Source organism: Anguilla rostrata, chromosome 1 (assembly GCF_018555375.3).
Source record: "Anguilla rostrata isolate EN2019 chromosome 1, ASM1855537v3, whole genome shotgun sequence".
Classification (NCBI taxonomy): Eukaryota; Metazoa; Chordata; class Actinopteri; order Anguilliformes; family Anguillidae; genus Anguilla; species Anguilla rostrata.
Genome location: NC_057933.1, coordinates 28,279,785 through 28,306,683, shown reverse-complemented (window position 1 = coordinate 28,306,683; position 26,899 = coordinate 28,279,785). Strand labels below are relative to the sequence as shown.

The window sequence follows — 26,899 nt, the reverse complement described above, 5'->3', positions numbered from 1 at the left end:
AATGTCAGCTGAATTTCACATTTTTTCTCTCACTCTGCTTTTTTGCAAAGTTTTGCATTTTTCAACAGGCATTTGACATACTTGGACACCAATCAAGAATGCTAAGGTTCCGGAAAGGAGAACAAAAACAAGCAGCCTTTTGTGCGTGTCGGAATCTGCAAGATAATACTTTTCTGTTTTATGAACAGGCTCATATAGTGCACAGTGTCTGACTCCTATTCAGCAGTACTGGTTAAAGGGTTCAGTTTCTGGTCATAGTCATAATGGCAATAATAAGGCATATTTGCAATTGGCTGTGATTAGGGACAAGGCACAACATGACCTCTGATAGTCACATTTGGAATGCTATTCTGGTATAGCCACAGTGCGTACATCAATGTTTTATCTACTGGAAAAAATCCACTGGCTAAATTTCATATTTTTCGTTAGTCCTGAAAATGTTTTTTTCCCCTTTGTTTTGTTAATGTATTCATGTGGGATTTATCCCTTTGCACCATACAAGAGTCATATAATTCTAATGCCATTTTTGAAGTTTTGACTCATTTTCAAGATGGCTGCCCAATCAAGCGCCCCAGTCAGCACTGGCAAGGCTGGTTTGATTTTGGAACTTGGGATACTTCAGCAGGATGTGTCACCTACCTGACCCAGTATCAGCAGTTGCAAGGATGACTGAACGTGCTTATCTATTTCAAACTTTAAATTTTGAGATCTTCTGTAAAATTGAAAAGAAGGCACACACGTACCAAGTTATGTAATGGTAATGAATGGAACTGACTACTTACAAAATGTCCATTTGTTAAACACCATGCTTTATTTCCCTGTAGAACCACCCTAGGTACTTCTGAATTTCTTATGAGAGCCTGGGTTTTATGTGATTTGTAGTAATACTTGCAATCACATATTATGACTACAGGGTACGGAACAAAACGTATAATTACTTGACGTCTGTGAAATGTATGAGGCAAAATGATAATGAAAATGAAGCAAAGCTTATGGGCTGTGGTGGCTTGCTGCCTGGATGAGAATGTGTGGGCTGGTCTGAGGTGTTTACACACGGCCCTCAAAGCGGAGCCTTCAGGGGGGAAAGCAGCAGGGCTTTGAGGTGTTTACCGTCCCCACAACCTCTTGCCCCCGGCTCAGAAACTGTTTGATCGGAGGACCTGCGTGTCCTTGTTTAACCCCGGGGGGTTAGATGAACACTCAGGGAAGGCACAAAGCGGCAGAGATGTGTCGGCAGACAAGGTCGATAGCTGAGGCGTGGGATAAACTGTGTCTGTGCGGGGACTGCCTGAGTCTGTTTTCTTTCGAATGCTCTCGTCTCGCTGTCTCAGCTATCACTGATAGTGGAGGAGTAGGGCTCCTTACCGGAAGGTTGCTGGTTCATTTCCCAGACAAGCAGCTGCTGTTGTCAGGTGCATTGAGAAAACATCTGTGCAAAATGCGTGATCTAAATGTGTACACAAATAAGCCCTTAGGGGCAAAAATTGCACAGTATCAAGAGTACAATAGGCAGCTTTGGAACACCTAGTTCTGTGAAATGATAATAAACCCAGTGTAAATGTGTGTTAGATGTGCAAATTTCTTGTGTGTATGTGCTGGGCCACCAGACACCTTTGCTTGTGTTGAGTTGCCAAGTTCTTATTCAACGTGAAATAATTGGTAATTCTGACATATGGGTTATATTTTGTGTGTGTGTGTTTGACATTTCATGTGGATAGTCCAGTGAAGACTGCGGGATTAATAACGGATGGTCTTTGATCTTTGATCTTCAGCTGCCAAGTAAATCCATGTTGATTTTTTTCCCTTGAAGGTGAATAGTAAAATGATCTGTTTATATTTCAGTAACCTTATTCGGCCTCATTATTGCCCCTTAACCTGCAGCCACTTCTCCGAAGATCACTGTGCTTCTGTTCTGTTTTTGAAACATTTTACATTCAAATGAATAAATGAGCAAAGCGAACAGCTACTGCGGTATTGGAATTCAGGCATGAAATAAAGTTACGCTCAAAAAGGCATTGGCATTGACAAAGGCATCGACGAAGAGAGAAACACACAGAAACACGAGATCTAGATTTTAGTGTGAGGTGCACTGACTCATTCTCTCACTCACCAACTCTCAACCAACTGTCACACTTATTTACTGACTTTCTCTCAATCGCCCATTCTCTCACTCTATCATTCACTCAAGTTGCACTGCCTCGCTCACTCAATAAGTCACTGACTGACTGATAACTCACTCTATCATCTGCTGCATAATGCATTAATTCATTTCACTCTTTATAATGCTTTCTCTCTCTCACTCACTCATTCACTCTTTCACTCACTCATGCATTTGCTCGCTCACTCACTCACTTATCAAGTGGCCTCCACTGTAATGCTCATGTCTTGCTCTTTTATTTCATGTTAAAAAATGAAGGCTGACCGTGGGTTTATCAGAGCATCAGCTGTTTTCCCTGAGTGGGGCCCTTGCGTGATTCTCCTCCCTCTTCTCAACAGCCTGTGGCCGGGGGTTCTACAAGTCGTCTTCCCAGGACCTGCAGTGCTCCCGCTGCCCCGCCCACAGCTCCAATGACAGGGAGGGCTCCTGGTCTTGTGCCTGCGAGGATGGGTACCACCGGGCCCCCTCTGACCCCCCGTACATGGCCTGCACGAGTAAGTACCGCTGACCCACCCAAAACCTGGAAATTGGCAGGGAAGAACAGTCTGAGCCACCATGAAGTTACACAGACCTATTGTGTTGATATTAATTCCAATTATAGCCTGTTTCAGGGGTTTCCAAGCTGGGTCAAAAGGAGAAGTTCCAAGGGAGATCTCGGGGAAATGGAAAGCATTGTTTTCCCCTTTAATTAATATTTTACAAGTCTAGTTTACTCATCTATGATACTGTTACATCCACGTTGCCAGTAATACATTTATTTATACTTTAAAAACATGTATGGTATAATTCCACTGTATATGATGTATTTTCATAGACAATGTTTCCATTTATGTATGTATTAAATTGCAACTGCACTATTTAATTGTGGTTCATTTAATTGAGGTTAGCATTTTCATAGAGGAGGCATCTGATTGGACATTAGTGTAAAAGAGCAAGGTATCAAATTGATCACTATAGGGCAGTCTCTGGCCATATGAAATGAAAAACTAAGCACATTCTGTTGGATTTAGTTTCAAATGCTTATGTATTCAAGGACTAGCACCCATTAAGCCAGCATAAGTACCAAAAAATTATTCACAATTCACAAAGCGCCCACAGTGGGCGGAAAGTACACACAACTGCCCTACCAGGAAAATAGCTGTGCAGTGCAGTGTCTGGGTCACGTATATATAAACTGTTATCTACATACATTTCAGTGCCACAATGAGAACATTCTTGATTCTCAGAAATGTTTGCAAATTACCTCTTGTGGTGAGCATGGATTTTATAAGGCCACCTGAAATGAGGCAGTAATGCTGTGCAGCATACAGTATTTAAAAGCCTTGCAATGTGTAAACTAGTTCATTGTCATGGCAGCTGACAGAGCCAAGAGGAAGACAACACTAACGTGTTACAGAAGGTTTGCAAGAGACCAGATCTTCCACACAAGCATATCCCTCTTTTATTTAACAGACAGAAATTATTATGGTGATAGGCATACAGTAATTGTTTGAGGACAAAGATGACATGGAACTGTAATTTCTTCTGCTATATTTAAGTAGGCTGTTTAGTTGTACAAAGAAAGACATAGACAACTCCAATAACCACATTACTTGAATTAAAATCATTTTAATTAAAGTAATGTGGTTATTACTTCACATACACACACACACACACACGCACCTTAGTTGAACAAGCAGGTATAGATAATGGATGGATGGTTAGTCCAAGAAATGTTTGCTGACGATACAGCTGATCTTGTCTGGTCTTTCCTTTTTAAGACATTTTCATTTCTGTGCCATTATTTGTGTGGCAAAATAAAATGAATTCCTTTTAAAATGACAGGCAAGTTTCCAATCCATGTTATTTTATCAGCACCTGTCCAACTTCAAAAATAGATGCGGGCAAAAACAAGCCTTTTACTTTATTTGTACATTCGGTGACACCAACACCTGTTTTTGAATTTTAAAAAGTAATAGGTTTTCTCAACAGAAATAAGGCACAGCCTCAACTGTAAACTAATGTAGCAGAGTAGATGAGGCTTAGCAAAAAATGACCACCATATTACTGTGTTTGTGAGCTGTGCTCCCTAACTATTTAGGAGTAGTGGCATGGCTACCTAATTTGTTTCAATAATTTAGTTAATTCTTTGCTAATGTGGTTGGGGATGCTGATTGCAGGTGTTGCACAATGACCAGCATGAACTGTGGTCAGTATTCTTTCTTAGTAGCCCTACCCCTGATTGGTCTTTTCTTTCCATTGCCCGTAAATAACCTATGCTTGAAATTCACATACTTTAAAACCAGATTTTTCATCTGTGATTTCCCAGAAGGCACTTCAAAAACCATGATTCTTCCTGTGTGTTACTCAGTGTGGTTTCCAGTCCCCCGTCACTAGTAACTCATGATCAAGCAGATCAATTTGGTGTTTCCTGTCTGACAGATTACAGTCAACAGTGGCCTGCAAGCTTCCTGTGTCTCAGTTTTTCCTGGGGAGTGTTGCTGTTGTGTGTTGTGTGAAAGGCAGAGATGGTGAAGGGATTAAGGGGATTGGGGAGGGTTTTGGAGAGTGAGATTGGAGAGTGGTTTAGAGATTGTATCACTGGCTCCAAATTCACCCTTGTGTAAAGTAGATTTGTGAGTTTTTGTACTTTTTTGGGCTATCTGCAACTTCGCTTTAAGTCCGCATACACACACAATCTCTTCATGAACTTTACAACTGGATTTGACCTGCACCCTTTGAGCAAAGAATGTATCTGTTTCTACAGTTTGTTTTGTTGCCAACTGTGCATTAGATCTGTGAGTGATCCTTCATTCATTGTACTTGGTATCCTTGCACCCCTGATTTAGAATATTCACAAGTGAAATTTCAGCTATTTTGATGCATAACTCAGCATATGATGAGCAGAGCAAGCATAGGAAGAGTTTTCAGAAAGTGAGATTTAGTTCCTTTCATTCTGGTTGGATTAGGCCATTTTCTACCAAGGCAAGTCAAAATAAAATGTACCCCACAACAAAATGTTCTGATAATTTTAAGAATTAAGTTTACATACCCCTATCTTCCATTTCTGTACAATAGTTAAGGGGGGTAATGCCATTGTGGCAAACACGCCTGCCACAGGCCACCGAAGTGGCTTTTCTTGGGGCCCTCCAGCACAGAGACACAGGGAGAAGATGTTAAAACAGTCCACGTTTATTTGCAAGGGTCGGCAAGATGTTATAGCCGAGGAGCAGATGTTAACACACTGTCATGACAGAGAGGCTCCCCTGTGTGGGTGGGGATGGCAGATTTAACCTGTGCGCAGTGATTACCTCACTACGCACAGGTGCAGCCACTCCTGTTCCTGGGTCCAATTAGCCTGGCCAATTATCTAATTATTAACCAATTATCCAATTGGCCAGGTCTAATTAGCTTGACCCAGGCAGGTGTGGCTGCTTAAACCAGCCATCCCCACACCACAGCCATTTTTACCATGCTCTTTCATACATGCACAGAATTCTTACAAGAAGTGAAAAAAGCAAATTTCTCCTTTTTCTTGCTTGAGTAGAACTTCCAATTCAATTGTTCTAAAGGCTTAGTCTCAACCTGATTGGCAATGTTTATTTTTAAATACAGCATTATAAATAGAGGGCTGCATTCTATGGACACACAAACCTGCCAAGTTGTAAGTGTTAATGTTAAGTGACTAATGTAATTTGTCAATTAACAGTAAGTGTTAATGTTAATTGACTAATCTAATTCGCAATTCAATTTGCTTACCGTGTGTGCATATATTGTGCCAAAATTTTATTGAAAACACATAATTTCAGATTTCATAGGCAATTCGTTAAGTGCATGTCAGGTGTGCCAAAATGTAAATGAAAATGCAATAATTCATTTAACGTTTCTTTTTTATGTCTAAGTAAAACGCTTTAATAATGCCAATTAAAATGGTAATATGAATTGCAATTCCTTCTTGTGACTGCAAAAGTTATGCCAATATTCAAATTGAAACGCTTTCTTCGTTTTGACAAAGTGTTTTCTTTGCCTTTGTAGTGCTGTGCTTCCAAAAGTGTAAATGGAAATGCTGTTTGGATTAGCAATTTAATTTCTTTCGTGGGTGCCCCTCCAGCACTGCCAAAATTCAATTCGAAGGGTAATGAAAATTTGTGCTGGTTAGTTGCTGGATTTTTTTCCCCCCTCACTTATCAGACTTTTTCAGTGTAAATGTTTCTGGGAGTCAATGGTAGATGGGGGATTTTAACACTACGACCAGGGGCAGAACCCTTGAACTAATACTCCAGAATGTCAGACACTGCACTTTGCGTTACACTTGTATTAATCAATTTATATTTATATTTTGGAAGGTGCATGCTTCCATAAGATCCAATCAGCACTTTTATCAAAATATGACCTTTCAAAACCTTTGGCTTCAGACAGCTGAAGACATATCACAAAAGCTTGGATTAGGAATGCCATTGTAGAATTCCATATTAGGGAGAGTGGTGAGGGTTTGTTGATGAGTGCCAGATATCACAGGAAACAGGACACTGGAAACATTAGAAATATATTTTCACTGAATTAAAAGTGGCGGGCGGCACGGCCTCACAGCAAGAAGGTTGTGGGTTCGAATCTCGGCTTGGGGCCTTTCTGTGTCCACATGGACCACATGTGGACACATGTCTCCTCATGTCTCCTCATGTCCACATGGGTTTCATCCGGGTACTCCTGTTTCGTCCCACAGTCCAAAGACAGGTAGGCTAATTGGAGACTCTGAATTGCCCATAGGTGTGAGTGAATGGTGAGTGAATGGTGTGTGTGCCCTGCGATAGATTGGTGACCTGTCCAGGGTGTATTCCTGCCTCATGCCCAATGCACGCTGGGATAGATTCCAGCACCCCCCGCGACCCTGCTCAGGATAAGCGGGTATAGATGATGGATGGATGGATTAAAAGTATAAGGGCTCTATTTTAATGGTATTAGCGCATGGTCTAAAGCAAAACATGCAAGTGCATTTACATGGCCAGACCCACTCTAGTTTCACGGCAGATAGTTCAAGCCCAGAGTGAGACGTAAGGTTCAAAAGGGCTGGACTTAGTGGCTTAATGAATTCATATGTGTGTCTTTGGCATAGCATGTGATAAACCACTCAGAGTGTCATCTTCCATTCCCTTTAAGGTTGTTTCTTCACCTAGTTTGTTTACAAAAGTCTGCACCGGAGTTCGGTTAATTATTACATTGTATATTTTTATTTAATCTAGATAGTTTCACATTGCAACGATTCAAGCACTCTAATTTGTAAATTTGGTGGGGGTTCAAGTTTTCAGTCATGCAGGAAAAATGATGGACTCTCGAGTATGTTGTATCGTTATTTTATTGCTTTTAATCTGCTATCATTGTCACAAGCAGCTCATATTGGTAGAACACCAACAATATGAGCGTCTGTCCAGACTTTGCTAAGAAGGCAAGCTCTGATGTTGCCTTCATTCAGAATAATGAAGTGAATGTTCCAAAGACAATCAGTCCAGTGACACTCATGACATTGCATACACTTGCATACTGTTAAACGTCTTTTGTTTATTAGCAATGATACGCCCAAAAAGCCAATAAGGGGTGGGCACCATTGTAATTCTGATGCACGTGTCAATTTAATGAAGTTTTAATGCAGTTTGCCGGTTCCATGTTCTGTCGAATCTCCTCTTGCTTTCTCTGAATGTGATCATCAGCCCATATTTCTAGAAGGCACATAATCGCCTATTCTTTCAAGTAGGTTACACCCGTTAGCGTGGCTCGTTGCTCCAGTTTTTCACAGATAAAATGTTGCTTTGTATGTTTTCCTCCTGGTTGCAGTATTCACCTTCACTACAAACATTTCCTGTAATTGGTCCGGATAACATTTTTGGTTCGGACCATTGTAGAACTGTGTTCCGTCCAGCAACGAACCGTGCCAGGGTTCACTTGGAAGAGTACAGAGACCCCCATTTTTCATCAAACCATTGTTCGCTTATTTGGTGTGCCTGTCGGGTGGACACCTGTCAAAACGAGCCAAAAGTTTGATTGATCTGCACCTAACAAGGTAGGCGTGAAAGCACCCTAAAGCCACCTGCGTTTGCCCCTGGGCGAAATGCTAATATAACAGCGGATTTAGCACGACTTCTAAAAGATAGATTTACCTCTGAAAAAGACCTCCTCGAGTCCATTAAATTCTCCATTATAATGCATTAATTGTGTAATTTGGTGCAAATTTGTTTTTGTTTCAGATTTTTTTTAAAGGTTAATTTTCTTAATTAGACTTTTAGTACTCTACTAAGCTTTAGTTCAATTATGGAGTAACAGGTGAAATCAGCAGGGTTTTAATTGCTTAAATTATAGAAATCTGATCACTAATTAAAAAAATGTGAAGAATGAAGAATAGGGTTTAAAGCTGTGTTATAATGATAAAATTTCAATTAATCTTGGTTTTCGAATCGTATTTAAATGTTAAAAAGTTGTCACGCACAGTGAAGCAGGACCATATTTTAAAAACATTGGAATGCACTAAGGTGATTTAAATCCAAAATATCCACTGGACAAAGTTTTGGACTTTATTTAATCAAATAAACCATTCTCTTCTGCCAGCTGATGCCTCCTTGGTGGTGCTGCTGGTGTATTATAGTTCATTAATTGGGCATGCAGCCATTTAATGAACCGTAATGCCTTCTACTCCGGTAATGTGTCCTCATTTATGTCTAAGACATCCATGACTTTTGGCAATGTTTTGCAACATACAACCAGCCACAAAGAATATCCAGGCCATTTGATGGCTGTATTGTAATGTTCTACCTGACTTATGCAAACATCTGAAGTGAATTTTCAGTGCTCCAAACTTTCTATTAGAAGTTCTATTGGGTTACCGCCACATTGCGCCAAGTCCAAGATGGAGCCCCAAGTTATTTTGCCACGGCTGTTTAACTGATTAAGCATTCTGACATGCAGCTGATATTAAATATGACATCACATGTCATGGTCCCCCTCCATGGATTGAAAATGAGTAGATCATGTGGTATGTGACTAAATTACAGCTCAAGTCAGATAATAAATAAACTATTCTTCATTCCACTAGCAAAGACAAAAAATCCCACTCTGCAAATATATCACAGTGTATGTTTTCAGTTAAAAGTTAAAAATAAATGTTAAAAATGAATGTCTGGAATTCAGGACAGTATCCCCCTCACTGACGATCCCTACTAATTTAAAATCTCAAATCTCACTTTTGAAGCACAAAACAGCAAGTTCATAGACAGGCTGCCTTCTTCTACTTTATCTCATTACCTCACCAACTGTAGGTGCCTTGCTTAGATGGCCCTGGCGAGTGGACCCTTTTCCACAGGTTTCTGGTAAATTGATCGTGGTGGCGTCAGCCGTTTACAACAGACTTTTCTACTATTATTATCTACTGTATATCTACCATAATGTGAAACCCAAGCAAGGTTAGAAAAAGACATAGAAAAGATAGAGTGTACGGCATTCCTTTAAATATGCATTACAAAGCCTCTTCAGCCCCATAACAGCTAATGGATTAGTGTAAACCATTTCTTTTAACACAATCCCCTGATCTGGCCTGCAGTCTTGCTAATGTACGTTTTGGAACAGTTCATGCACTGAAATGCACTGCTTTATACAGAGCTGAAATGAGGTGACATTCCCAGGGCTCTGACTGAAGGTATTTGTAATCAAGCGGCAGCTATTGAATCATTCAGCGAAGGTTCGGTGTGCAAAAGTGCAAATTTTAACAATGAGGTTCAACATCATCTTAATATTTCAGCTTAATATTTCAGATCTGGAACCAAACGAGTTATTTGCAGTAAGTGAGAATGTAACCAGAAGGTTTGCTGCCAGACAGAGGTACGCTTGCGCGTTTGCACCTCGCTGCCAGAACTGCAGGCAAACCCCAAATGCGTGGAGGCACCCGAATGACAGCGGGGCCTTGCCGCCGCATGCAAAAAGGACACGGGTGCACGGAACGCGTTGTCATGACAGAGGAACGGCTGGGGCTCCTGCACGCCGTGGAGACACCTTGTTGCCGAGGGTGACAGGATGTGGATCCATGTAAGGAAGTTGGAGAGGCTGACAAGGAGAGATAGAGAGAGAAACAGAGAAGGAGGGGGGGGGGTGTCAATGTTAGCGAGGCAGAGAGAATAGTTCGCCCCAGAGCTTACAGGATCAGTGTGCAGGCTGCAGAAGATCAGAATGAGTGGCTTCCCTGAGCTGCAGGTAAGGTTGGGTGAAAACAGCATTGTCTTAGGTAGCAGACAGAAAAGGGACAGGGACTGCTATACAGGAAAGTAAAAAAAAAAAAAAGCAACCAAAAAAATTCAACAGAACGTCTCACTTTTCTGAGCCACATGTTACAAGGGAGCCCATACTAGTGGGGGATTTCCACAAGGTTTAAAGGATTTGGAGGACTAAGGCTTTATTTTCGCTCAGTACTAAAGGTAAAAAAGGCATTATCGTCAGCAGTCTCTTATGAGCACAGTTGTCTGCTGCGGCGTCTCCTAGCTTTGCTTCATTTTCTGGTGTTTTGTTTGCTGATTTCAGCCTAAACGACAATATAAATGCTCAAGTAATTGTGGACCAACCCTTTCCTTGGCCTAAGAATTGCTTGTCCATCAAAGTTCCAAAAAACAAAAAACAAATAAAGAATCTTGCAGGTGTTAGAGAAGATTACTTTCTGCCTGCCTTGCTTTACTGAGTAGATCGTTGAAAGGATTCTTACTAACACTTTGTTTGTCTGTCCATTTATTTGTAACAGGACCGCCTTCTGCTCCTCAGAACCTGGTCTACACGGTCAACCAGACCACGGTCTACCTGGCATGGGGCCCCCCGGCGGACATGGGCGGCCGGCGCGATGTCACGTACCGGGTGGTCTGCCGGCAATGCGGCGGCACCAAGGAGGACTGCTTGCCCTGCGGCGGTGGGGTTAGCTTTGCCCCACAGCAAGCCGGGCTGCTGGACACCAGTGTGACGGTGCTGGACCTCCTGGCCAACACCAACTACACCTTTGAGGTGGAGGCAGTCAACGGCGTCTCTGACCTCAGCCGGACACAGCGGCTTTTTGCGGCAGTCAGGGTGGCCATCACACAAGCAGGTAAGACTGTGGGATGTGGTCAGGAGTCTGGATTCAATCCGTATTTGTCCATAACTTTACCATATTAATACAGTGCATTAATGTTTCATAAAGCCAGTTTGTCAAGCTCAGCGATCACCAAAACTAACATGCTGAACTGATTTATAAACTTGATAACAGTGAATATTTTTATTTTGTTCTGAAAACAGTGGTCAATGATGGAATCCAGCCCAGGCTGAAACACAGGCAATTTGGTACAGCAGGGGAATACTGTGCGTCACGTGTGTCCTTGAATGTCTCAGTGGTGATTTCTTTCAGATGCTCACACTCTTAGAACTGTGTGTGTCTGTGGGGGGTGGGGTTATTGGTGATTATTATTAGTGATTAGTTGATCAAAGCAGTGATCAGTTATCAGTTGGCTTGTGTTAAACATGCTGGAACAAAAGCCTGCAGGCACTACGAGTGTTGTATGTACCCACCATCCAATACAAGTGAATAGCCCTGCGGTCACTGAAACCCTTCCAAATTCTGGGTTAAATAGCCCTGCAGGTACTGAGAGCCTCCAGGACCACGGCTAAGTTGCCACACAGACACTGGTTTGAGTAGCCCTGTCTGTAATTAGTTTTTTCCCCCCCCTCCCGTAACCCTGATTGATTTATTTTTCCTCGGATCAGAATGTCTAATCTGAGATGATGAATGGGTATGCAGTAAGCTCCCATAAGCGGGAGTTGTACGGCTTGTGGCCTCTTTGTTATAACATGCCGACAGGTCATCCTGATAATGATCCTTTGAGACTGAAACATGCCTTTTTTATACATACATAGATGTGAGTAGACTAGGAGTGTGTGGCCTCTTCTGATCCCTCCATAATCCTTCAGTCACTCATTCCCTTTCTCTATCTTCACCTCTTTTTTCTCCACCCCTTTATAATCAGCCTGTCATCCACCTCCCCCATACCATCTTTCATCGCTCAACAGGTCACAGAATCATGAATTCTCATCGTACGGTTTTCGCCATGCGCCTGTCATAAGACCCCCGTGTGTGCTCGTTAGAACAAGCACATCATTAACGGAACTTACCTGCTTGCCCAGAATTCATTAGCCTTGGCTTAAGGTAGAACCTTGCTCTTAAGAAGGGTAAAATGGACTTAGGTTCTACTACTTTTTCTTATGTTATGGCAGCAGGGTCTTTGATTATCCAGAGAAAAGAGAAGGGAAGCATACCTGGAGTCAGTGCAGATGGCAATCCAGCAAATCTCCCCCTCAATCCCAAATTTTCCTAACTGCAGTTGGCAAGGGTGATGTGAAACAAAGTGCAAAAAAAACTGCTTCAGTTCCCTCCATGATGTCGGATGGTTATTGTTCCCCGTAACATAATTTCCATCTCAGTTCTGCAGTTTAACGAGCACTAATAACTCCTGTTCTGCATATATTTCTCTTTTTCCGCTCACTTTTGGACGTGTAAATGTGCCTTTGTGAAGCTCGCAGTGCTATGGAAGAGTGAGATGAAAAGCCGCACAAAGAGAATATCAATCAGGGCCACATTTTCACGCGAAAGCAGCCTCCACATCCGGTAGCCTGGAAGGCCTCCGTAGCCCTTAGCTGTCACAGAGCGCTTGTAAACATGGCCCCGTCTCTTTCCAGATGCTAATGTTTAGGATTAACTTCCAGGGCAGCCATTAATATTTATTCGGGAGAGCATACATATCTTTGAGGCAGAAAATTGACCGTGGAGAACACAGAATTGGAATAGGCTGCGGGGGCTGGCAGTGCAACCTCCGCTGTAGGCATGAAAATTCTAGCAGAAATGCAGAGAACGATTGGCTGCTGGCTCAGATGCGAGAAGCAGAGGGGGAGGAGGAGAACCGCTATTGAAATAAACTTTATGGTGGCTATTATCTGTCTGAATTTTTTTTTACCATGTTATTTTACATACAGATGTATGCACGCTACGTTTCCGGCAGTGTTCCATGTGAAAAACCTGAGGCATGTATATAAACGTGCAATGAAATGTAACCATGCCCTACCCACAAGGTAATTCCAAGGGATAATAAAGGGGACCATATTTTCTCTTGAATATTCCTTTTCCATTGTCCAGTTCAAACATTATGGCAAAATAAGTCAGACCATTGTCACCAGTATACAGATTTGAATCCTAGCTTCAACCATAAGCTAGGATTTGATTATCCTAGCTTATGGTTGAAGTCTCACAGAGAAAAGCATGGCTATTATCTGTTTTGGGGTTTGGATCTCTATAAGACATGCAAATTTCAATAAGGAAAAATTCAGAGTAATCCACTGTCTCATTTAGAGACTTGGGAGAATTTTTACCGCAGTTCTGTAGAGACCATAGTTAGCAGCTTAGTCTTTGCATTCCCTCCATGTGACTGACAGAATGAGCCTGTTGAATCCTTTTAGAAAAGAACTTCACAATGAGAAACATGAAAAACTTCACTTTGAAAGGAAAAGCCTCACTCAGTCTCTAGTTTTACTCTGGGAAAGAAAAAAATTGAGAAAATGCATCCTTTCTTAAGCTTAGCTGTTATGGTATTCTCTAGTGATCAGAGAGAAGAGAGGCAGAAATGGGAAAATTGAGTTATCACACACTATTGAAACCCAACTGATGACCGACTGATTTGACTCAGCATCCATTGCAAAATCCTTTGTTCATACTGGTTCATACCATTCGGTGACCCACAGAACTGTATTCTTGCATCACAACTATTGTCAGACTCGTTATATGTGTCAAACATTCGCACATTTAATTATAAATATGAGGGTGGGGGGAGGGTGATCATCCATAATCATCCAGTCTTTGTGATCTTTGTCTCACTGTCCAGCAGCTCTTTCAATGTAGATAGACCATTACAATAATAATTTTCCATATTTTCTATAATGTATTACCTTTCAAAAACATATGTACCACTCTTGTTAACGCTGCAAAATGAAAATATTGTTCAGAACTCTGAGTAAAGGCAGTGAGGTCACTTAATTATTTTCTGTATGGAGTGGCTTTAGTTTATTTGGCCCTATAATTTCCTCCCTCTCCACCTCAGCTAATGTGTGGTGAGCATTATGGCGCAAAATGGATGCTGTGCATTGCAAATGTCAGTGCTGCACCTTAATGACAGCTGAGGTCAGTTTCCCCCTTCACTGTGAAGCTTTTTAGAGATCATGAGATGGGAAGCACTATATAAATGTTTTCCATCATGACTTGATATGGAATCACCTAAGCCCACCCCCTTCCTGGTGAATTTTGGTTTATACAACGTGTAATACCACACGCAAGTCCAATTCCTCTCCTGTTTAAGCATTTCTTATAATTGGTTGAAGGTCTCTTTCTTCTGGGTTGAGTGAACCCCCCCCCCCCCCATGACATGGTGTCTGTCAAGGGTCGCAGGCTTCCTGTACCAGGCCCATTTATATGGGAGCGCACGAAACCGCAGCCAAGCGACAGGGTTTTTCTTCTTTGTTTTTTGCAAGAGGACTGATGGCCTGTTCACACCATTACCGGTGTTCTTATTTCTCCTTAGCCAGGAACTCATGAGATTGAAATTAGTTTTTTCATGACAGACCTGAGTGGAATAATAAGAGGGAACTATTTGTTTATGGTACACACTTATAAAGGTCAACTTTCATGGCTCATTGTTTCTTATGTTTTCCCCAGTTGTATTATTACATTTTATTTATTTATTTTTGTCCAAATTTAGAATGCGCTTTCATATTTGTAGGCCAATGTTATCGCCATGTTCTCCATAAATGAATAATGGATTGGGCAAGCATGTTCTGCTGGTTCTTTGCCCTCCGCAGTACACTAGCTCCGCAGGTTGAAGCACAGCACTTGGTTCATTGAGACTGCAGGTGCTGTGGTGACCGATGATCTCTTGCTGGCTTGAGGAAACAATGAAACCTTGCCAAGTGAAACTCTCCTTCCTTGGGTGATGCTATAGCCAATTTTCTGCTGCCCTGCAGGGCTGCTGGTCACATTCAGTGGCATGTCACTGTTAAATTAATCAGTTGTACACCTGGCCATTAGGTGAAACAGTTCAGGTTAGGTGCTGTACTCCTACGACCCCATTCGTTTATTAACAACCACATCACGCCTTCTCAAAAGCTTTGCTTGAGGCGCCTTTATATTCCTAGTAAAGACAGATTTCAGCCCTCTCTTAATAAAGCATTTTAATGCATGTCAAGTAAAAGGCAATGACTTAAGTTTTATTGTGTACATTATTTACACATTTCACTCCCCGAATCTGTGATGCTTCAGAACAATTCTGGAATGTGTTTTTAGAGTATTTGTCATCAGGGTTTAAGCTGTGAGGCCTTTTGACCGTATTTCACCGATGTTCCTTGATTGCTTGGACAATAGATCAATACATGACCACATGACACGAGTAACATGTCAGAACTACTTTGCTCAAATTAAATTTTCTTAGTGCATAATTACATTGTTGGAGCAAGGCATTTATAAATTATACTGACAACAACAGCACTTAATTATTTATAGTCATTCATTAGTCATTGGCAAATAAAAGATTGATTAATAAAATAACAGCCCTGTCTGAAACATTGTATTGCTCAGCAGTCATATGACATCTGTAAGCATGAAGCAGGAGGACCAGGGGACCAGTTGAACCGCCCATTTTCGACCCTCCTTTTAAAAAAAAATATCTCTCAGTTTAGTGCTGATAATTCCTTGCTATTCTATATAATACCAGAATAGATGGGTATTATATAGATAATGCACACAGACAAAAAAAGTACAATATCAGATCCTACTGGGGAGACAGAGAGCCATGAGAAAAGTGCTCTATCAATAGTAGCATTAGCTAGTTGTATCATAATTTTGTGTATTATGTTCATTGTTCATAGTTTCTGGAGGGAGGCTATTGCTAGTCAGCTTACAAGATATTTAACTTCTATCTCACAAAACCAGTGGAAAGTGTTTTCTTGCTAGCTAATATTAACCTGGTCCATTTACTGTTACATGCAACTACATGCACTTGATAGTTACTCGTGAGATTGCTTTGTTGCTGCATAGACCTATTGATCAGAACCATATATCATCAGTCTCTTCTTCTTATAGGGCATAAAACACTTCTTCTCACTGCTGACTTTCAAATTGTAATGTGATGGGAACGGCTTAATTTAGTCTATAATTTGTCTCTCCACTCAATCCTTGTATTATAATAAAACAATTACAGGATACAATTTAATGTACGCTAATAATGTGAATTGGTCCGACATTTTTAATTTTCAATTTTCCAATATGTAATTAGATAATGAATGTAAATTCCATATACAGTAAACTCCCACATAACCTCCCCCTGCTTAAGTGACCTGCCAGATTATCCAACTGCCTCATTTAAATGTTAATATCAATTTCTAATAGAGATTGACAGCCTAGTGAAGCTCCGACTCTTACATTAACAGGTAATGTGTAATACATTTACAGACTACTGGACCTCTCTTGTTGTATGCAATTAATTTTTAGATATCGTCAAACAAGGATTAATTAATTTTTTTCATTTGAGTTCCTGATTTTTGGACAGTGCACTAATTTACGTCATACACAGGCTAATTCTGAAACATAATTCTGATAAGTTGGCCACAAAAAGTTTCTATAGTTTTTATGCCTCCACGACAGCACAGCCATGGCCGGAGGCATTATGTTTTTCGGGTTGTCCGTCCGTCCTTCCTTCCGTTCGTCCATCCTGATTCTCGTGAACACGATATCTCAGAAACGCCTTGAGGGAATTTCTTCAAATTTGGCACAAACATCCACTTGGACTCATGGATCAACTGATTAGATTTTGGTGGTCAAAGGTCAAGGTCACTGTGAGCTCACATCCGTCCCATTCTCATGAATGCGATATCTCAGGAACGCCTTCAGGGAATTTCTTCAAATTTGGCACACACATCTACTTGGACTGAAGGATGAACTGATTAGATTTTGGTGGTCAAAGGTCACGGTCACTGTGACCTCACAAAACACGTGTTTGGCCATAACTCAAGAATTAATATGCTAATTATGACAAAGTTTTACACAAATGTCTCATAGGACAAAATGATGAAGTGATGGCATTTTATATCCAAACTAGCTGCTGGTTGGTGGAGGCATACAACCGCGAGGTGGTATTTCTAGTTTGTATTGGTTTTATTTTCTTATTGAGAAATACTTCATACTGTAACCAGGGGAATGAAATATCATCTAATTTTTGTATATACATATTGTAAATTGCATCAGTTGGCATGCTTATGTCATCCCTTAGGTGTATATGATGACACCTTCAAACCAGTAGGAGTGTAACTGTAAATACTTTTGAAAAACTGTACATCATGCGATGGACAAGCATCAGTAGGCCTGCATATGTATTTCAATATGGTAACATCTAAGAGTGCTTTTCTTTAATTTATGGATGGTTTTAGTTAACTTTTAACAGAAAATATATATGTGGGCTGATTCAGGTTAAGCTGATTCTGTGCATTATTATAACCGTTACTTCTCAGTCTGTACAACTCTGTTAGCTAGCTGGTTTCCTCGGCTGGTGCATGGTGATGGGTGATCGTCCAGTTTTTATGTGTGTAGGACTGGAATTCAGGAGGCTAAAACAGAGTGTGGCTGGTCTGGCCGATGCAGCTGGCACATCATTGGGGTTTGGGGATGGAAATAAATTCTGTTTTGTGGTCTGATAGGTTGTAACACTGCTAGGTTAATGTAAAACTTAGCTAGCTACTTCAATGTTAGGTATTATAACACCGCCCTATGGTGTAAGCTGGACCTCAAGCTAGTCCACAGTATTTTGTGAGTGCGTGGGAGCAACAGAGACACACAGATCTATCCTATCCTTGTTTTGCACCCCTATTTCTGATATGATTCTGGAGTGCTTGTCTGATACAAGGGACAAATATGGTCACTTGAATATTACTTCCGGCTGTCGGCTGAGCAGTATTGACCCTGGGTTCAAAAGGCCAAACTACAAAAAACACAACACAAAAAATATGCCCAAGTTAAAAATGATTATTCAGTTTCATCTCTTGCTCCATGTTGGCTTTCAAAAGAAAGAGTTGGGTGCTGCGTTTAATTATTTAGATTTCTGTGAAGCAGAATGTTTTATTTATTTATTTAACATTCTGGCCATTCAGTGATTTTGCTGTGGCACAACAAGTGAAACTTTCTCTGAAATGCAGTCTCTTCCTGAGGATATCTGTAAATATTATGAAGGAAAGAAGTGGAACTAACGACTAATTTGCAAACACACCAGCCTTAATGATAAAGAAAAAGTGCTTTGGGGAGCTTGCCAAACTGTTGTGTCTGTGTCCAAATAATAGAATGCTTCAGAAGGAATACAGCCTTGTTGCAATAAGGACTGTGAGTCTATTTTTTATTGTCTTTCTGTAAAAAAAAAGGCATAACAAGAGCAGCTATCTCAAGCGCTCAAAATGAAACAAATCGACACAACCACTGAATTGCCACGCTCTCTTTCCTTGTAATAACCTTTGCAGTTGTTTGCGTGTCCCCCAGATGCATCCTCCATCCTTGTTTGTGCAGATTCACCTTGCGAGTGCAGCGTTTCAGCACAGATTAAAGCGGACTGCGCATTAATGTGACGTGCGGCGCTCTTTCCAAGATGGCCAGTGCTCCTGCCACACACGCTGTGTTTAATCTGCCACGCCGCTCACTCACAGGGGCGTGTGGCGTTCCCGGTGCGGGAACATCCCGGGGGAGGGGAGGGGGGGAGGGGGGGGACGACGACGTGACTTTTCATTTCTCGCTGGCCAAATAAATGGGACCACAGTCAATAGCTGACCTTAATGGCAGTCCACTTTAATGTGTGCTTTGAACGCCCGGCCTGGATGCAGACCCTGGAATTTAGCAATTTCTCCCCCGCTCCTGAACACAGCTGTGGACTCAAGGTCTCCTTCCCTGGTGCCGTAAAAGGGAATAATATTTCTTCGGCCGTGCTTTAGGTGCAAAGGGATTCTCATAACTCTGCCACCCGAAACAATTTTGCCAAGCTGTCAGGCTAAAAAAAAAGCTGTCAGTTCCTAGAACACAGAAAATTCAGTCAGATGTTCAAAGCGCTTGATATCTGCTTGCGAGATACTAGGACCTGGTATTATACAAATTACGCACAATGTTATACAGGGATGGATAACATCTGAAATGAAGTATGGCTTGAAATGAAGATGAAGGAAAAACCATGCAAGCTAAAAAGAAATGCTGTTCAGCAATAAAGCAGGCAGCAATAATGTCAGTTAATCCATTGCTTGACTCAGAAAAAAAATGTTTTTTTTTGTGCTGCAAAACTATTTTAAACTGCTGAAACGGTGAGAAAGGCATAATCGAAGAATTGGCAGCATCCCTGTCACTGACTTCTCAGTGCTGTGTCACTGACAGTGAGCATAAGAATGTGTTTTATGACTCTTTTCCCACCCTGGTGAATGAAAATACATTTTAACAGTCTTTACAGAATTTAAAGGCTTATGGTCAGTTTATGTCTGGGGCTCCAAAACTTTCACCTCAAGGCTCCCTAAAATTATTGCCCTGTGGCTGAGGACCCCACCTCAATAAATAAATAAATAAATAACTAAAAGTTAAAATGTGCTCACTTTATCCAAACTCCACTACAGGCTGCAGTGCAGTGTCTATTACATGGATGCATGTCTACATTATAATGTCTGTATCTCATGAATCTATGAAAAAAATCATTTTAGCTGTCCGGTGAGCATTTTTGTGATGAAGTCGGCAAAATGCCATCTTGCCGCTTAAGTGAAAATCTGACTACCGTTGGTTGAAAACGTAAAAAAGTTTTCTAGCTGACTAGGACATTATTATGATTTTTATCATGTGCATCTTGTTAAACAAAAGTTCCCAGGTATTCCTTTTCACATAGACTTCAATGTGGCACATACCATGGCAGAATGCATTCATTGTAAAATTCAAGTACTATAATGAAATGAAGAAGCTGCATAGATGGTGTTCATTTGGAGATGGTCAAGATGCTAGTTGGTTGACTCATTGTATTTGACTCGGTCTGTTTGGCAAGGTTCAATGCACTGCACATGTAGCTCTTTTAAAACCCACCAAACTGAGAACTTGAATATTAAGAGGAGATGGGGAGGAGAGATGCAGAAGTTAGCGCAAGCCAAGAGATTGGTTGTTCCGTTTTTGGCTGCCATTCATTGGTAACGGGGAGAAGCAGAGAGCTTAAATTACAAACGTCATATCAGTGACATTCAGAATCTCTGGGTTAAGTTCAAGCTGGATTGCGATCTGTTGAGCGGTACATTCGGGGCAAACGGATGGTGATCTTTCAGCGAGCATCCCTCGGTAGCCTTTAAAACCCTGCAGCTGACAGCCTAAACTCGCTCTCATCCCCCGCACCTGTTTCACAAGCGCGCCCCACCTTCCCGGTCTCCCGTCGGATCTGAGCAAATACCTTTTAATTAAAGCACGAAGAACATGTGACCACCATCTGGTCCTGCCTCCTTCGAGGGTTTGCCGTGGAAAACGGAGGGATGATCATCGCTCCTGCGAGGCATGGAGGTGGTATTTGGAGTTTCCAGCAGGGCAGGCAGAGGCACGTCTGGTTCTGGGCAACTTCACTTTTTTTTCCTTTCGGTGGGTCCCAATTGGCTCCTCATTTTTAGGAATATTTATCAGCATTTTGTTCTGGTTTTAACTTTAGGACGATTTAACTGATGGACCCTTAAGCAATTGGTGTCCATCCAGCTAGTATTTAGCTGAAAATATTTTTAACCCCAATTATTTTTTATTTTTTTTGTCTAAACCTGCCAAAAAACTTCTATGGGCGAACTTAACGCTCATTGTATGGATAGTCAAAATTCAGTATCAGACTTAAGATTCAATACCTGGAGCACTTCCGCACTGGAAGCCACCAAGCTGCTCCACACTCTAATCTTTTAATAAGTTCTGTATATGTGCTGTGTGTGAGTTTGTTTTGTGGCCTGTGACATTCTGACGCTAGTTTTATGCAGCATGGTGTAACCATTTCTCAGTGAAGCTGTGATGACTGATGCTGGCTGCTCTTTAACCTCTGACTTACCTGCAGAAGCACAGGTCCAGATTTGCACTCAACCCAGGGAAAGCGTTTAGTAGGACATACCCAGCGCACCCCGAGTGGAAATACATCAGGTGCTATTTAACCAAAGCATGATAAAACACTGTGGCCATTATTATCAAAGTGGCTCTAATAAAAAGACTAAAGCAGTCTGCCAAGCGAGGATGATGGTCTCAAATAATTAATGCCCTTGAGAGAAAAGGTGGGTAGCTCAGGACAAAAAAGAATAAAAAAAGACATTCCATTTAGATTTCATTGAGTTGTCATGTACTAAAAGTAATATACTTTTTTCAATCAGTGTTTTATTTAATCAGAATCCAAATATTCACTTCTGAATTAGTCTAATCGCTCTAAAATTGTACTCACATTTTCACATTTTATTTTTAACTCATTTCGTATTTTTATAAAACACTTACAGTTGGTTTTAGAATTATTGTCAGGGTCATGAAAACCTGGTTGTTCTTTTTGTGTTGACCAATTATGTGAAACTTGTTTAATATGTTTTTACTGGGTTTTTTTTTTACCGGTATGTATGCAATGCAGATGCATTATTAGATTTTAATGTAGTTATTTTAGAAAATGTTTATTGGAAAATGAACTACATATGGACAGCTTATTTTGTTCTTTACACTGCTGTATTTTGGCAGCTCTTTCTGAGCCTGGCCCTTGGTTATTGCTGTGCTTGCAGCTGTGTTATATTAGAGTGACTATTTTATAAAACATCTTTAAAGACGATTGTGGAAACCTAGGTTTTGTGGCTAGGGCAGAGCAGTGAATGTCTCACGGCTGACTTATACAGAGCACAACCAACTGCATGGGATTGAGGGGGTCTTTTCCCTGGTTTTGAGTGTGTGGTAGGCTTGTGTTCCATGCAGGACTAAAAATAGCACCCCTGCTCTTGCATGGGATTGAGGGGGTCTTTGCTCTGGATTTGAATATGAGGTAAGCTTGTGTCCCTTGCAAGACTGCGGTGCTTTTTCAGTTAAGTGCTTTGTAGTTTGAGCCATTCCAGAGTTCACTCAAAGTATGTGTACTCAAAGCACTTTTACATACAACCTTGAATGAAAAAAGCACAGTGGGAAACATAGTTGTGGTTTGTACAAATACAATGTCGCTTAACCTAATAAGACCATCCTTGATCAAATGTACATAGCCAGTTTAAGGGCATATGCAAGTCAAATCATCTGGATTTATCTGGCACCGTATTGGAATAAAGTCTGATTTGCTGTATCAGGAGTAAAATGTTCCTGCCAATGAACATGAGTTTTCATCAAATGATGGTTGTGGATCCATGGTTGTGATCCATTGATTGAGAGAGCTTTTAAAATGCATACCTTAAAGTGCCTTTTCAATGGAACTTCCTGGCTTTGGTTGGTTTCAAGCATTCTAAGTTTAGTTAAAGTTTCTCCATAGCACAGGAAAATTTCGATCCATAGGAAAATAGACTGTTTCAAGATTCAAGATGACTTTCTACCATCCATGTAATCTATTGAAAGAATTAAGGAGTTAATGAATTGATTTTGTTTCTTTAGTTTCATTTGATTGTGTAAAATTGGAAGGACAAGGTCAACTCTGCTTGAGTTCATTTCAAATATTCATTACCAATATTTTAAGCCTACCATGCCTTAAAGACACAGAGGTTTGTATTCGGATTTCATTGCTCTGTTTTATAAAAGGTTTAATTTGCTTCCAGCAAGGTATTTGATCTGTACCTGGACCCATGCAAGTGAAGCGCTGATTCTCTGTAAATTTTGTCTATCAGTGTTTTATTTATGCTATGTGTTAATAATAAAACATGGAAACTGAAGTAAACTGACTTATGAAGAATCAGTTGATAGCTGGTCATTGACTTAAGGCATGAAATTATGCTTGTGGCACCAGAAGCCAGAAGGAACTCTAGTCAGTGTGAAGGAATTTGTGGTGCAATGTGCCTTTTGGCTGATGTCATACTCAGGAAGCAGAGGTACTCTAACTGTTTTAACCAGGCCTAAGCTATAGTACATGTAGTGTATGATTTTAAAAAAAAGCATCATTCAACATATCAGAATGCCATATACCTTAATTAAAGTTATTAAATAATTGTGTGCATTTCTGTAAGCCAATAACATGTGAATGGTTCATTTTACTCTTAATGGGTCTAATAGCTTTTACTTTGAACAGCATAAGTATATGACTTACCAATGTTTTCCTTCTCTCCTATTCATTATATATTCATATTTTCAGTTGAATATTCATATATTCATACATAAGACTATTTTATGCATAGGATATTCCCTAAATATTAAAGGTAACTCCGGGTCAGGACAGGACTACATTATTTAATAGTTTTATATTGCAATACTCAAGTGCAATGCTATTCCTCTTTTCACTATTATTTTCAAACTTCTTTCTTATATATATATTTTTTTCTCTTTTTTGTAATAAACAGTGGGTACTGTGAAGATAGAGACAATCAGATTCTTTATGAATGGCCAGTTCATATTCTCTTTAAAATGGCTCTCTACTATTAACACAGGAGGTCATATACCATAGGGTTAGGCTTAGATACATGTACCCATTCTAAATATTCATAGCAAATCTCCTGACATTTGCTTTCTAGCTTTCTAACCTCCATGTCAGCCAGCCTGAATGATATCAGCTGTGCCAAGTAACCACATTATAGCACAGAGAAGACATGGAGTTAAACACAAACAAATTAATGAGAATCTAATATGCTGGCGATGGGTGAAAAGCTTTGACTAAGCAGCCTTTGTCCTGAGTTAATTATAGTTGCATACAATGTGACATGTTTGTGTCTGCCGAAATCAATTGTTAACATTCCAGTGGTTCCTCATTGGCATGTTCACTGGGTCCGATGGCTCTGTTTGTAAGCTTTGTGAGCTTAATTTACTAGTGAAGTGGCTGGAGCATGTATTATGTTGTTGTCTTTTCCATTCTGCTGCCTGTTACTGTCTGCTTCACTTGATGTTAGTTGCCAACTGTGTAAGATATATACATATATATATAATACACACACACACACACACACACACACACAATAAGCTACATAACGTTTGGGACATATTAATGTTATGTAAATTAAAATGAAATGTGACCCATGGACATCACCAATGTCTTCTCTGGTGATGCTCTGCCAGGCTTGTACTGCAGCCATCTTCAGCTCCTGCTTGTTTCGAGGTCTAATTGCCTTTTTTCTCTTCAGCATATGAAACGCATGTTCAGTTGGATTCAGACTGGGTGACTTGGCAAATCGAGAATTTTCCCGTTTTTGTCTTTGAAAAATTCCTTTGTTGCTTTAGTGGTGTGTTTGTGATCATTGTCTTCCTGTAGGATGAAGCACCGTCCAATGAGTTTGGAGGCACTTGCTTGAACTTCAGCCGATAAGGTGCTTCTGTACATTTCAGAATCCATTCTGCACTCTTCTACCAGCAGTTACATTATCAATGGAGACAAATGAGCCAGTACCTGTGGCAGCCATATATTCCCAAACCATAGCACCCCAAGCACAATGTTTTACAGATGAGGGGGGTGCTATGGAATGTGGGCGGTTCCTTTTAACCTCCACACTTTTATATTGTCTTGGTATCATCTGTCCACAAGACCTTTTTCCAAAACTCTGCAAGCTCTTTTTTTTGGTGTTGCATCTAGCAGTGTAGCCTCTGTAGGTCTGTTCATGAAGTATTCTTCAGACAGCAGTCACTGGCACATCCACGTCTGCCTTAAGTATAGTTTTTTTCTGATCTGTTGTACAGGTGTTTGGGATTTTTTCTTCATTATGGTTGGAATTATTCTGTCATCAACTGTAGAGGTCTTCCATGGCCTACCAGGCCCTTTGCGATTACTGAGCTTGCCAGTGCTGTATTTCTTCTTAATAATGTTCCCAATGGTTGATTTTGATTTGTCTAAGGTTTTACATATGTCTCTGACTGTGTTTTTCTTATATGTCAGCCTCATAATGACGTCATTGGCTTTCATTTGTACAACTCTGGTCCTCTTGTTGACAAGTGCCAATATCAGACTCCAACTGCCTAGAATCAAGACTGGGTACAAAAAGCTCTCTCATACCTAAATCAGAAACACATGTGAAGCCATTTGTCCCAAACAGTATGGTGCCCTGAAATTGGGGGTCTATGTATAAAAAGTGCTGTAATTTTTTTTGAAACCAAAATGTATAAAAATACCTTTTAATAAAAGCTGAGGAATATGCACTTTAACCACATGTGAATTGTTTGATTAAAAATCTAAAATTGTGAGTACAGAGCCAAATAAAAAAAAATGTTTTTACCAAACAATATTGAGCTCACTGTTCACACACACATTAATTCATATATATATATATATATATATACACTTCATAGTGAAGATAGAAGTTGACAACTTACAGTAATACACTGAATAATCACCATGCCAATTATTGAATTATGCTCATTATCTAAGTTATGTAATTAAGGGCAGTGTCTGTTCAATGGGTTGCTGAATGATGTGGTTGTTAGGTGCCTGAGCAGTTTTCCATTATGTAAATGTGTTATGTCTTTCAGCCGTGGTAGTTGTGCTAAATTCATACTTCATTAGTAATCTGGCTACATTTGTAAGGAACTCTCTTCTGAGTAGTGACACCAGACAGCATGTTCCCGTTGGATGTTTTACATTTTTTTTAACTGTCTTTCTGAGTCATCTCTCAGCCACACTCAGCTGGGTGAGGAATAGTGCAGCTGAAGCACAACATCCAGTGTCCATTTTTTTCCAATCTGCTCGTCCATGATCCAGTGTCTATTTTCCACACAGGACACATGGTAGTACAGGAGATCTCCTGCCAACAGGGGGAGAGGGGCATCATTAATGACAATGTGTAGTGCTCGTAGGATATACAAGGCATTACAACTGCCTCAGCAAAATGCCCTGCCCTGTAGATTAATAAAAAATAGAAGAGGCATGCATTGGACCTTGCGTCTTCCCTTAGTGTCCGAGAACATTTGTTATGAGGTGGTATTGACTCTGTGCGTAATGTTTGGTTGAACGGAATTCACCGTCCACTTGAAGCTGCGACCGCCAGGGATGTGCTGCCAAGCGCTCTCCAGAGCGAACGCGCGAACCGCGGCGACCGCGGCCGATCAGCCCGAGAGCATCGCAGCGCCCGGGGGACACGGCGCGTCATTTCATTATTGTTTCTTTTTCTAAAGGAAATTGTGTTTTCCTTTGTTTCATTTTTCTTTTTGTCAGCGCTCAAGCTTTTTTTTTTTTTTTTCCTCCTCGCTCTTTATTTTTTCTGGGCCCGAAACGCTGTAATCGTGCGTGCGCTGAGTAGATCCAGCTGCGTCGTTGTCTTTCTTCTCTGGTGATTGCTTTACCGCGGCGAACCGTGTCCACGTCGTTGCAGATGTGCGACTCGCCCACTCGAGTGATTTCATTTGCACGAGGCGGAGCCGACATCGTGTGCCGGGCTAACGGAAACAGGTTGTGCTGCATGCATCAGCGTTCTGTTTGCGGAACATGATCCAAGAGACACAAACCCTTGTTCCATGCATTTGCTGCGGTGATGTAAAACACATTTGGTCTCCCCAAAATGTTTGTGAAAAAAAATTCTCATTCTGAC

At 40.8% G+C, this 26,899-nt stretch overlaps 1 protein-coding gene across 2 annotated transcripts in view; it reads left to right on the top strand.

The window, feature by feature from the left end:
* Nucleotides 1–26,899, top strand: part of LOC135253698 (ephrin type-A receptor 7-like) — an 80,287-nt gene that overhangs the window by 27,446 nt on the left and 25,942 nt on the right. For both annotated transcript variants that reach the window (XM_064333312.1, XM_064333302.1), the window contains exons 4-5: nt 2,497–2,652; nt 10,908–11,243. In XM_064333312.1, coding sequence (XP_064189382.1) covers nt 2,497–2,652; nt 10,908–11,243 — 492 coding nt within the window. The remainder of the gene's footprint in view (nt 1–2,496; nt 2,653–10,907; nt 11,244–26,899) is intronic.